Below are 13,907 nucleotides of genomic sequence, written 5' to 3' on the forward strand. Positions count from 1 at the left end.
GACCAAGGGCAAAGACCCTAAAGGAGCACTTGGGCCAGCCTCAGCTTTTGCTGCCTTTCTTCAAGGCAGGAAAGACATGATCAGTTCCTGACACCCAAGATATGCTCCCCCGTCAGCAGATGGGATTTATTGTAGATGATTCGTCCTGGAATAAAACCATCAGCCCCACCTCTCACAGCCTATTTACCGAAAGCCACTAAACATTAAACAGAGGCAAAAAGTGTATCCCAGCAACATCTGGAATGTATCCCTTCCTCCTTCTGCAAAAAAAATAAATCACGCCCTATTCTTTTTGAGAAAGAAAAGTGATTATATAGAATTATAATGCTGGAAGGAGATAGAGAAGAGCAGAGATTTTCTTTGAAATGCTGTTTGGACAATTAAAAAGGGATAGTTTCAAAGAAGCAGCAAATCCTATCTCAGCTTTTTCTACCCCGTCTCACAGTACCAGGCTTTTCTCCCATGTGTTGGCTAAGACACTCTCAGGAAAGCAATGGAGTTTCTTCACCCTTGCAAGACCTTTAGCTAGAAAGAATAGCTCTAATGCTAACTGGTTGAAGATACATCAAACAAAAAAATCATTCTTCCAATTCCTGCCAACAACATTCAGACAAGCCTTGTTTTCTATGGAGAAAAGCTACTTGGGGACCAGCTTTCCAAAAGGGGATGGGCCAGTCTTTACCCAAGAGAGCTGACGCTCTGTCTCTCTAGACAGAAGAATGGAAAGGCTTTAAATATAGAAACAGGAAAGACTATCTGGATTAATATGAGGATGCAAGGTCAAAATGCGGTATCCTCCACTTCCTCAGGCTCCCGGTCCCAGAACAGCCGGCTGACAGCCCCACAGCATCACCTGGCCCCAGCCGCGACTGGGGAAGCCTCGGGTTCGGAGGGAAACCCTCTCCAGCCTTGCCCAAGGCAGGTAGCAAAGCAGTTGCCCTCACACCAAGCCTACAGAAGTGCTACTAAATTACCCAACGACTTTAACTGCATAGATCAGGCTGGAAAACAAAGCTGCAGCTCTTGGCATGTGCACAGTTAGGAGGGTACAGCTGCAAGATTTTTGCATTTTTCAGCTGCAGGTAGTTACAACCACAGCCAGAGACACCCCTTCGCCTGCCTAGCCCCGACAGCGGGTGGCTGAGTGCTGTAGGGAGACCCAAGGGCAAACACAGGCGAGAGGAAACCACAGCTCTAGACAACTTTCAAACAAAGCAGAGCCTCAGCATATGACAGGTATGTCCAATTTTGCAAAGGAGCGCAGGGCTGTTCCTAGAACAAGTCCCATTACTCAGGCTTCTCAACCCCCATCTCCTCGTCTGCTCAAGGACTGGATGCGGGATTTCGTCATGACATTAAACTCAGAAGCCATAAAATCACTGTGCAAAAACCCAATTATACCTATTTTCGTAACAGCCAATTTAAGCCTGTATTTAGGTCCCCTCACATATCCTTAGATTACATAAAGCATTTCTTCCACTTGAAATGTAGCTTTCTAATGGCCATTTTGCTTAATTTAATAGATGCTTAATGTGGGTCTCCAAATCTCTAGAAGCGTAACCAAGGAAGACGCATGGCTGCAAGATAACAGCGTGATCCCTTCCTGAGCAAACAGAACAGGAGAGGATGAAAAGCATCTCCTAACCCATGAACCTGCTGTGACTGGAGTGCACTTGCGGTCTGAAGAGCAGCAAAACCCCATGGTCAAGTCAAAAGAGAAATTCCTGAACATCTGCACGCAGCTGTTAACCCACTCGAGACCAGCCAGCACTGTGCAGGCTGCACAGCAGGACAGATCCTTTCCTTGCTGCATAACCAAATTAGCTGAACTGAGCCCACTCAGGCATGCTTCCCTCAGATTTGAAAGAGCTACTTTCTGAACTTAAATTAAATAAATGCAGTCATTTAAAAAAAAAAAAAAAAAAAGAAGAGCTCCACTAATAAAAAGCTCATAGTGAATCTATTAAATTGAGGCTGTCCATTACGTTTATTGTTCCTTACAATTCAGGCCTGGATGGCAAGTCAGCGGTTGTTGAGAAGTATTTATCGAGAAAACCCATGAGAATGATGAGGATTAAAAGCTATCGGCAAGACAGAACACGTTTGTAACCCCGTAGTTTGCTCCATGCCTCACTCGGAGCATACAGGACTCCCACCAGAGACCTCTGCCCCTCTCCTTACTCTTGAGCCCATCTCTGGCGCATCAGTTGACAGGACAGCCATCACCTGCATCCACAGCAAAAGTTGAAAAAGGTGCAATTTGTATACACTGCTACGAATAAGTCACACTACAGAAATATAAAACGTTCACTGCATCACACACCAGTAATCAGTATCATTAAGTGTTACACACCTCATGCGTGTGTCAGCACGCTGGAGAGGGAGACACAGCACTCAAAAATGCATTTTCCAATTCAAGCAAAGTCCCATTACAGTAATATAAGCGTAACAATAGAAGTGAGATTACTGTTTAATATATGGGAAATCATTGCAATTTAAGATAATTTTGCTCAGAGTTGTGTGAAGCAAGTGTCCGTAAATCGTGTTGTTCCTTAAGTGTCCTAAAGGCAGCACCTAGCAGGCCAAGGGACTTTCAGAGCTCAGTGCTAAACAGCATAGTCTGTATATGCTGTTCAAAGTTACTGAAGCCAAGAGACCACCCTTGGTAAGGTGGGATAATGGTGGAAAGAATGAAAAAAAACACAAAAAGAGCAGGACCTGCTCCTCCAGGAACGCAGCAGAGGTTCAGCGAAGCTCAGCCCATGCAGCACAGCCAGTGCAGGGAGTACTGATGCTCTCCGACTCTCTAACTGGGTCTCATTGCACCGATACCTGTGGAGGGCACAAGGAAATCCAGCCTGGTTTCAGGTCTGGAGCGTGCACCCAGAACAAGCCCAAGCCTGGGTCATTCAAGCTGCTGAGCCGTGGGTTTCATCCCTGCGGTGCAAACAGCCAGCCAGTATCCTCAGCACCGTGGAAAACACAGCATGGGAAGGTGAGGGAGGCTCAGGTCACAGCTTAGCTTGGCAGGGGGGGATTTTTGTTTTTATAAGAAATAACATCAATCGTAGTATTAAACCAAAAAACACTAAGGGGGAAAATTTCCCAGCTCACTCAGCACGGAGCCCAACCTGCAGCAGACCCACCGGCGAAAGGCTGCAGCGGGCAGCTTCCCCGGGACTCGTCCTTGGCAGCCGAGGCCACAGGTGCGTTGCACACGGATGGAGGAGGTGGCAAGCAGATCCAGGAGGATGGCTGTAGGGACTCGGGCTTGGAAATGTTAGTCTTAATGCTCAGCGGTTAGACGTCTTTTGGGAATTCATCCAAATGGCACTGCTTCCTTCCCACTTGCCCTGCAGGTAAATCCAGCATGTGGCTTACACAATCTGTTGACTTAAATAAAGCAAGGGCAGAAGAAGAAAGCTGTTCAGACATCAGGAAAGGCTCATCAGTCCTTTGGGCAAAAGTCTGGGTCACTTCCCCCTCCACAGCATGCTCGGTGTGTCGGCCAGGGCCCCGTCCGCCTCCACGAGAGCACATGCAGTGCGGGTGCAGCACAAACGGTCACAGCATTCAAAATACCGGTACAAGGACAACAACGACATGTTGCCAAATTCTTCCATATTTTTAGCCAGCACTGATGCTTAAGTTTGATTTACAGAAATGTAAATCCATGAACTCTGCTCCAGTCAAGCCCTCAGAAATCCAACGGAACAGAGCGGTGACCGCAGGGGTCTCGGATGGGGCCATGCCCGCTCCTGAACCTTGTGGCACCAGCCCACCCGTGCCTCCAGCTTGCCTTCGCAGGAACCTTCATCCGTCCTGCAGACACGGGATGTTTCTAAAGCACCATGAGACCACCATGCGCTCTGCAAGCGCAAGATCTTGTTGGATACACCTGTCTCAGGTGCAAAACCAGCTGCAGTGCACAAGACTGAGGAGCGGGCAGGCACTGGCAGAAAGTGGCCGGGAGCGAGCCCACCCCCTGCCCTCATCCATACACCCCAGGAGTGCTTCTTGCCCCTGCTATTTTCTGTTGCTAGTCTCAAACCCCCTCCTCCTCGTGACCAACTCAGGCACCCAAGTGCCAGCCCTGGAGACCAGCTCCCCTACTTGCGAGCACAGCAGGAGCAAACTGCCTCCCCCAAAGCAAAAGACTAAAATCCAAACAAAGCAATTCCGACATGGCTGCAGCCAGTGCTGTTTTGTTATCAGAGTGACAAAGGGGAAAACTAATTCTCTCAATTAGTGAAATGGGATGAAAGTAGAGGAAATCTACCTCATAAGATGCAGGTTGTCTTCCCTCTGAGATTTTAAAGCACTGAAAATGCATTTGGAAGGAAAACCAACTCGCCTGACCACCGCTGTCTCTACTAAGATGATGTACTGCCATTTTGCCTGGTGTGCAAGTAAGAAACCCTACCCCTGATCATCAACAGCACCTTAATTAGTATTAGCCCAAATTCTGCACATAAAGCATATAATGACTGAGGTCTGCAACAGCAAAGAGCCAGACTTTGTTACTACAAACATTCACAGGGCAAGTTGACGTCTAAATCTCAAGGAAGGTAGAAGAGACTACCATAGCAGTTACGGTGGTGAGCTCCTCAGCAGACAAGCTGGGCACTCAATCCATCTCTCATATCAGACCTATGTTAACATTTAAATAGGACCTACTGATCTTTAGCAATGAGCACATGTGGTTTTGAGTAATGGTTAGCGTTACTTAACCGGTTATATTCACTAATGTAATTGACACCTATTCCATCATCCTTAATACACCCACTTCTTTCTCTGATACCATAAATAGGTTAGAAAAGTTTCTGCAGATGGCCATGACCCCATTTGTTTGTGCACTTAGCCATGTATGAATCACTCTTGGCTTGTAGCAGCACTCTGGAATTACTGAAAGATAACTAGTCGGCACAGACACCAATAAATGAATCATGCTTTCCACAAGACCAAACCTTTGGGCTTTTACAGACTCCAATTACAAAGTAAGAAGAAAAGAACAAAGAAATTACTCAGTCTATTTGCACAAAGTCATGCAGAGTTGATTCATAGTTTTACAGAATTATTACTGACAATCATTTGTAGGGGGTTAGAGTAACAAACCAGCTACTTAACATATTGGACAGAATGAAGAGATGGAAAAAAATCCCCAAACCACGTCCTGCATATATTCTCGAAAAGTAGTATTGATTTTTGTGCAAGTACGTCTTTTCATTCTCGGTATGCTCCAAGCCCAGGGGTTAATCAGCTTTCATCCTCCAAGGCTAAATTCTGCTTTGCTGGGTTGCTTGGGCCAAGTTTGCAAATGTGGGAAATCCTGTTGCACCTGCTGAAGAGCACAAACCTCACGCCAGCACAATTCCTCAGCACTGCGGCCATGACCAGGGTCTCATGAACGGATGAGAGAACTACCACATGCAAAAGCACCCGTCTTTCTAAATGCACATTTTCAAATACATACTGCAAGTGAAAAATTAGTCAGTCTGAGGCATTTTATTAAAGATACATGTGAGACTGAACACATTGAGCACAAATCTGTGAACCATTTGAAAGCACTATGGACATCCACCAACACTGACAACCTGCGAGGCCAGTTTCAAAAGACGTGCAAGGTATCTTTACGTTACCCCACAGCCTGTGACAACAATAACACACACCACACAGAGAAAAACACACCCTCTTCTAGACAGAGCATAAGCCTAGCCTTGCATCAGGGAGAAAATGGAAGTATGACTACTGGGAGAAAAAAGGGGTTACTGTACTAATTATGACATCAGCCATGCTAACTTGCTGTATGCAGTGAAAAAGTAGCATTAATTCAAAAAAATCCAAAGGTGATGGTGGACGTGGTGCCAACTTGAGCCTGCAATACACACCAGTGCACTGGCTGTAGCATCTCTGAGCGTGATAGCTGAATGTACAAGTCTCAGGGCCATGCAGTCTTACATGCTCCAAACCAGCATCCTGTACTAGAGAGATATGCAGAATAACAAGGAAAACGTCCAACTGAATGAAGTCACTGACAGTTTGGAAAAGGATGTAAGAAATATATACAGGATGCTATTTGTCTAAGGCCTTCCAGTGATGCTACCCTTTACATGTTACTGAAGACCCAACTTCATGGGCTAATTTAGTTTGCAAATGAAATGTGTGCCCTCTTCTACACACCAGCTGACCTTGGTTCCACTAGCAGAGAGCTGCCAGCCTGGTACAGCTTAGCGTCACAGCTCAGGAGAGTCCAAAACCAGCACCAGAAATGCTACCACACAACTCCAAATCAATTTGGGAAAACTTGTCCTCCCCCCTTAAGGCTGCTGATTTCCCAGGAGAGGTATAAACCCCACCCCAAACTGGCTGCAAGAATGAAAGATGCTATGCAAGATTTAAATGAAAACCTTAATAAACATTCCCAATTCCTACCCTCTCTCCTACTCTACCCATACTACATAACTTAATGAAACAAGCTCTCTTTTATAAAAATACGTAGACAACAACAACAACCTTCTCCCTCCAGTGAGAGTTTATCTAAGGATGTAGATAAACTGTAGGTAGAAGGGGAAGAAAAAGGTTCTCAGTAGCACCACTACAGCAGCTCCGGGTTGTCTTTAGAAAGCTTGAGTCACTAGAATCGAGGTGTTCAGGTGCAACGCAAGACTAAAAGGATGCATGTGCTAAAGAGTAACATGTCCTTTAGAAGGTAAAAAAAAACTAAATCAGGAACCTGCAAGATGAGGTGGATACTTAGATAAATACTGTACAGCACACCACAGCAAAAACGCCAATGCAAGTTTAGGTTTCACACTGGAGGTATTTCAAAAGATTTGCAAAGCTTTGATAATATTTAACATCTCTACTAATTTCCTTTCTGGTGTAATCATAGATTTACTGTAGTAGCCAAAAGATCTGGGATGAACTACAAGTTCTAGCTGGCTCCGAAGCCAACAAGAATAATGTGTGCTGTTACTATTTTCTCTCAAAACATACCTCTGCAAAACTGACTTGAAATGAGAAAAGAAATTGTGAAACTGTCATTACAAAGAAGCATTTAAAATGCAGATCAAAGTGCTGCCTTAGAAGCTGTATTCCTTGCCAAACCATCAAAGCTCTCTTTACTCTCAATAGCTCCCCAAATCCTGATTTGGATGATAAACTCCTACAGCTGAAATTTATCTGCTTTAAAAACAAACAAACAAACAAAAAGCCGAAAGCCCACAACTCCTTTCTCTGGTTACCAACTACTTCATTGACCAGTTCGTTCTGAACTACTTACTTGTATTATTAAACCACTTCACTTTCACAAATGTGTTACTGCCTGTACACACACACAGACGGTACCCCGATACTTTTTCAAGCACTGAAAACTTGTCAGCTCTTGGGGGTGTGTATGTATATGGGCTCACCCTGTGAGCACCAGCAGCTCAGGTGCTGGTTCCTGCCACAGCAGCACCGTGCTCAACGCCGGCATTGCTGTTCCACTACACCCTGCAACTCGTGCATCGCTCCTCAAGGAGCTAAGAGCACTATTACGTTTAGTGCAGCAAGGAAGCAGCAATGCAAGAGCCCACATAATCAGCTCTGAGCGATGGAGATGATGGGTCAGATCCTGCTCTCACAGAGGGGAGCCTTGTGCCGAAATTCTCCCTGTTCCACTTCGGGGCCGGACTCGGCTGTTCTGCTTGCAGCCAGAGCAGGTCTCTGATGTGTTTCCTCACCTGGGATCTGCCCAAATGACCTACCTTCTGCCACCCAAAAAATAATTATAAAATAATCACCTGGCAATTTAGCCACACAGACAGGAAGAACACTGCATAAAACAACCCCGTCGACACTAATGAATCCTTTGCTTTATGGACGTCTGGGAGTGTGCTCATGGTGTGAACCAAGTTTCCACTTAATTGCAGCAAAGTGGCCCTTGTACCTCTCTCCTCGCAAGCTTTCCAGCCACACTTTATTACTTTGATGAAACACACCAACAACAGATGCACCGTGTTATCGGAGAACTTGAGGGATCTGATAAGACAAACCACACACGGGATCTCCTTCCAGTTAGCAGACTGGTAGTCAGTTTTTACATGAAATGCCATTGCAAATAAATGACCTTTTTTAGCTAATTAGGGTTACCAAATTCTGACGGTTGCTATTACCTGAAACAAGACCAACAGACATGACTGTACAATGAGTTACTAAGGAAAGAAGCTGGATTATAATTACTGTCTATTAGTGACACCATGTATTTTGGTACTTCCCTTGGAAAGGTCTCCTCACATCTATCCATTTATAATTTAGGTTTACAAATCCATTCTAAAACTGGATTTATCCAGCCACCAACTGTCATCCTGGGAAATCTAAAAATACGAGTATAGTTGGTGAGCAACAGCAAATGAAGTAAGAACATACATTTGTAGGTACTCTTCTCTCCATCTGCAAAGGAAGCAGAGGTAGTTCGGCTAATTCAGTATCCTGAAAATTCAGAGGTGATCCCAGGCACTACCTTGGGAATTCCTGGCTTTAAGGAAAGGAACACGGTTGCTGTTTCCCACATGCCCTTCAGTGCCAGTCCTCTCACAACCAGGATCTGAAAACATACTAATAAATAAAACAAAGGCAAACCAACGGCTTATTCAAGTGGTAGAGAGGATTGCTTCCTGGCAGAACGTGACAGGACCTGCTGTGTTAAACATTCTCCTCTGAATATACCCTGATACTGACTGAAATGGAAGAATTAGCCACATCTCGTCTCCACATTATATATGGTCACCTCTGACTATACAGGATCACCTCTGCTGCCATGTGTGCTGGTCCTGCTGTGCAGCATCACACAGCCCAGGTGTTCACCCACAGGAAAAACCCAAAGTGTGACTATTTTCCCTCCGTTTCCTCCTCTGTGTCTTTTCATTCTCCAATTCAACACAGATTATAAAACGCTAAGATTAAAATCACTGCCTGAAGGCACAAAATAAACTGTAATTGTACGACCCCTGTGCTCTGCAGGCTCAGGGAATTAGGACTGTCCCTGCTGCCCTGGGTACGGGAGCAGAGCTGGGACTGCAGACAGCCAGGGTCCCTGGGGACAGCCAAGGGCACACACAGGCAGTTCTCAGGCCACCATAAGCACAAGCCATCCCTGCTTCGCTCCTCCTCAGTCGTACCTTGGGATGCTGATCTCGGCAAAAAGCAGCGCCTGTCATGGACACAGAGCCAAAGCCAGACACAGGGAACTCCCCGGTTTGGCTGAAGTCAAACTGAGATGCCACAAACTGAACATCCTCTGTGCAAACACTCTCTAGCTTGCTGAAACGCTGGTAGCAGCTCTGGCTTCCCTCCACGTCCCTACCTCCTGGAGGAAAACTTGGGGGGGAATAAAGAAGTACACGTTATTATCCACTCTGCCCTGGAAGAAGCCGTAACTGCCGCTGACACAGTGTCAGGAAAGAAATGCATTTGCCAAAAAGGCAGGCTGAAGTGGAAAGGAGATGTGATCCCTGGTTGAGCCACCTGCGTTTGGTTTGTTATTAAACCAAAGAATGTGAAAACCTAGAAGTCCGCGCTTGGACAGAAACCCGCTCTCACGGTCCACTCACCCCAGTCCGCCACCGGCCAAGCACGCCGCGGCGACACCAGCGTCAGGGCGCTGCTGCCAGCACGGGGAATGGTCTCATCTCCACGGGGAGATGCAGTGACACCTCTCAAACCCCCGAATGCCTCGGCTAACGTTACCGCACGAGCAAAGCCTCTGCCAAGGGCCACCCAGCCCAGAGCCAAGACCTGCACCTTAAGCCACCCTCCCGCAGGGATGCCCGGGTGCCTGCAGAGGCAGGACCTCCAGCCTTGGCGTCAGACCAGCCAGGAGGAGCCCCCACGGGATGCGAAGGCACCCTGGGGTAGGTGTGAGGTCCCCCACCACCATGGCCACGGCGCTGGCCACAGTGGGCAGGCACGGGTGCTTCGCTCCCACCCAGCCGGCAGCAGGACCGAGCTGCCCCGGGAAGCAGGCAGGCTGCCTTGCTCCGCTCCCTGCGCCAAATAATTAGTTATTTGCAGCCTCTTCCGCCACGACAATCACCCCTGACCTCTTTCACCCAGCCGAAGCGATTAGAGACCACTGCTGCAGACGTCTGGCTGCTTAACACTGCCTGGCATATTGGAGACTCCGCGCCCCCGCCCCCAAAAAGCCCTTTTATAATCCTAATCTGGGAGCACCACACACAGAAACCAGCTGCTTCCTCCACCGCAGCGCCACAGCCTGCCATACGGAATAAAGCCTGCAAAGAAATATTTTTGGGTATCAGTTGTACAGTTAACCTAATTAGAGGGTTAAATTAAAAGAGTTTACAGTTATGCCACTTTCCTGAAGCATTCCTGCATGGTAACTTTTGGCTAGAAAATTAAACAGCATCTGGTGGTGGCTGCTCTGAGGTTCCCTCAAAAGTCATATTAGAAAAAGAGAAATAAAATCAAGCGACTGGACGGGGGGAAAAGCTGTATAATGAATTTATGTCAGGGAGGCTCAAGTCTATCCTTTCCACTGAACCCCGGTGGAGGAAGCGATCAGGTAACAGCCCCTGCAGTGCAACCAAAGCCCTCCCGTAGCATGGAGGTGAGCTAACGCTGCCCACCATCAGCGGGAAATAAATAAATAACACCGGCGATAAAGCAACCTATCTGAAAATAAAATAAGGAAGGGCAGCATGAAGGGAGCTCGATCCAAGGCTCTCGGGAGCTAATGGGAACTCAGCGTCTGAGTGGCAGGACCCCAGAGCCGAGTGGCTGGCACAGGGGAACAGGCACAGTGGTGGCAGCGGATAAAAGCCGGGGAAGGACCTCGGGAGCCATATGGCATCAGGCACGAGGCTCCCGCCAACCCCATCCATGTTCAGGCAAGGTGTCCTCCAGCATACTTCTCTGTCCCCAGCCTCTCACACCCTCATCTGTAACCGGCACCTGCCTCCTACCAAGCCTTTCATACGCTGAAAAAAATGGGGGGGGGGGGGGGGGGGGGGAATCTAAAATACACTATTTCTGAAAAGTCAAGGAATGAAATCAAAAGTCTGAGTTGTTCCAACAAAACCTTAAGCCAAGAGCTGGACAGGAAGAGAAGCTTTTTCTTCAAAAGGCATTATACATTTTAATTCACAACTTTTATCATAATCATGAGCCTTGATCAGACACAAAGTAAAGTCTCTCATCCTTGCAATTCTGTGGGACACAGTTTATGTTCACCAACCAGCTGACACAAAAAAGAACTGTATCTTCATTATTTATACACTGCTATTGGTATGCACATCTAGCCCGGCCTGTTAAAGTCAGGGAAGAATAATGGTCTATTCAGTACCGGTAGTGTTAATAAAATCAGGCAAATCCAGCTTAGTTTTGTCTGAACACGAATGAGATTAAATCAAGATTAAATGTGCATACAGTACAAAGGGTATGGTTTATGCTAAAATTCAGAATGAATGCATTTTAGTACCCAGTATACAAATGCCTACAGACCTTCTCCAGGACTCAAGACACCTGAATTAAAGAACGATGAAACTGGAGAAGGCAAAGGCAGATGACACTGGACAAAAGCCATCCAAAATACCAAGGGACAGATGCTGGCTCTAAAATACTGCTCTGCAACCCTGCTGGAGGTAACGGGGCAAATCCTGCACTAGCAGGAACAGGCGCAGCTCAGCTGACTCTCCCCTACACGCACCCAGCGCTGCCCCATCGCCATGCCAGGAATAGATGCAAAAACCAGACTCTTTCCCAAGTTTGCATTTTGGACCATTTTGCATTAGTCTGTGCTGGGGTTAGATTTCCCGGCACAGAAGAAGGTGTTAAGCGGGGTACAACCCTGAGAACCCACCCAGCCTGAGACGCCTTGAAAAAACCTTCCCTTTACAGAAAACACCATTCGCTTTCCACAACCACAAAAATTAACTCCCTTCTCTCGCCTCAGCAATAATATTCTCTCTCACCTCGCTGCGCTCCATTTCCAAGAGGGAAAGAGCAAAGAGGAAAGTAGTGGGTATTTAGGTCAGGCACTGCACTCACTGCTACTCTGCGAGAATTGGGAAATATTAATAAAATAAATAAAAAAGGCGAGTAGCCCTTCGCAACGAAAAGCCCCCGGCGGCTGGGGGCAGGGGAACAGGTCCCCAAATGTGAGCCGGGGTGTCCGGACAGCAGTGTCCCCCCGCCACCAAGTAACGAGAGGGGGGGTTTACAGCGGGGCTAGTGCAGACCGCCGGGGCCGGGGTCCCCGACATCGCCCCCGGGGGAGGGAAGCGCGGGGGCAGGGGCTGCGCCAGCCGGAGCATCGCCGGGGCCGAGCCGCGGGGCCGGGGCCGGGCGCGGGTGGGGCCGGAGCCCGGGCGGGGCGGAGCGGGGGTTCCGCACGGCGATGCCGGGCGAGGGGCAGCGGCCGCGCTCCGCGGGCAGCCGGGGGAGGCTGAGCCCGGGGGAGGCAGAGCCCGTCCCGCCCGCCCCCGGCCCGGTGCCGCGCACTGTCACGCCGTGTGGCACCCGCGCCAGACATCCCACCAGCAACAGATGAGCGATCAGAGCTCGCACGGAGGAGAAGGGGGGGGGGGGGGGAAGCAACCTTTACACGCCGGGAAAGCGCAGCGCAGGGTCCCGACGCTGCCGGGAGCCCCCGCGGAAAGTTCCGTGCCCGCGGCGGGGGCACGCCCGCACCTCACACCCACCCCCGGGGAGGCCGGGGCCGGCCCCGCGGCGGCAGCAGGACAAGTACTTACTGATCTCCATGCTCTGGAACAAAGACCTTTTGCAGTTGCATGTGCAGGACACATTGGGCTGAATAGCTACGGCCGTGCTGTTCAGACCCATTAAGTTATACATTTAAAAAAAAAAAAAAGAAAAAAAAAAAAAAAGAAAGAAGGCGACGGCGACACAAAGAACTTCACGGCCGCCGAGCGCTCTCCGGGCAGCACCACATAAAGCCGGGGCTCCTCCTCGGCGCGGGGGGGCGGGGGGAGGGAAATGCAGCTGCGATCAAAAATTGGAAATAAAAACCCCAGCGCGGCGCGGCGCGGCGCAGCGCCCCCCGCAGCGGCTCGGCTCGGCTCGGCGGCTGCTCCGCGCCCCCTCCGGCCCGGGAAGCAGCTGGGCTGGGCCGGGCCGCCGCAACCCCGCACTTTTGTGGGGCGCGGCGGAGCGGCGCGGTGGGAGCGCGGTGGGAGCGCGGTGGGAGCGCGGCCCGCCCGCTCCCCGCTCCCGCTCCGCTCCCGCCCCCCGCGCTCATTCACGGCCACGGGGACGCGGCCGCGCGCCGCCGCCAGCCGCGGGCGGGCTCCGTGACGTCAGCGCCAGACGGGGACTGCCCTTTCCCCCGCGCCGCCGCCGGGCGAGGAGGGAGGGAGGCGGGAGGGGGGGATGGGGGCGGCGGGCGCGCGCGCCCCGGGCTGCCCCGCGCGGGATCCGCGCTGCCTCGTGCAGGCTGGGCCCCCCGGGCCGCGCGCGGGCGGGGGCGCCGGTCAGGTACCGCGCACCGCGGCGGCTCCCGGGGCGGGGGTCTCCCCACCCGCCCCGCGCTCAGATGTGCTGCTGCGTTGGCTGCCCGCGGGGCCCAGCTGCACGCGCGGGCCGCCCCCCCCCCCGCCCCCCGGCGCGGCACGGCACGGCACGGCGGCCCCACAGCGCCCGGGCCCGGCCGCCCTGCGGGGGGCACCCCCCGACGCGCCCTCGGCCCCGGGCACGGCCGCGCAGAGCCGCGGAGCCTGGCGCCGGCCGCTCCCAAACGCAGCGCTCCAAAGGAAAAAATGGGAAAGCCTGGAAAAGAAGCGGGGGGGGGGGGGTGGGGGGGTGACCTGCAAGCGTCGATTTGGCCACGGCTGAACCGGGTGAAAATTCTGCCCGTGCTCCCGCGGCTTCTGCACGGCGCAGGAGCGATT

General features: G+C 50.4%; 1 protein-coding gene across 3 annotated transcripts in view; it reads right to left on the minus strand.

The window, feature by feature from the left end:
* The window catches only part of PMEPA1 (prostate transmembrane protein, androgen induced 1), a 52,454-nt gene extending 39,145 nt beyond the window's left edge, over positions 1-13,309 (minus strand). For all 3 annotated transcript variants that reach the window (XM_055722677.1, XM_055722676.1, XM_055722675.1), the window contains exon 1: positions 12,753-13,309. In XM_055722677.1, the coding sequence (XP_055578652.1) occupies positions 12,753-12,855 (103 nt within the window). In that variant the 5' untranslated portion in view covers positions 12,856-13,309. The remainder of the gene's footprint in view (positions 1-12,752) is intronic.
* Positions 13,310-13,907: the final 598 nt, after the last annotated feature.

Source organism: Falco cherrug, chromosome 10, assembly GCF_023634085.1.
Source record: "Falco cherrug isolate bFalChe1 chromosome 10, bFalChe1.pri, whole genome shotgun sequence".
NCBI classification, from domain to species: domain Eukaryota; kingdom Metazoa; phylum Chordata; class Aves; order Falconiformes; family Falconidae; genus Falco; species Falco cherrug.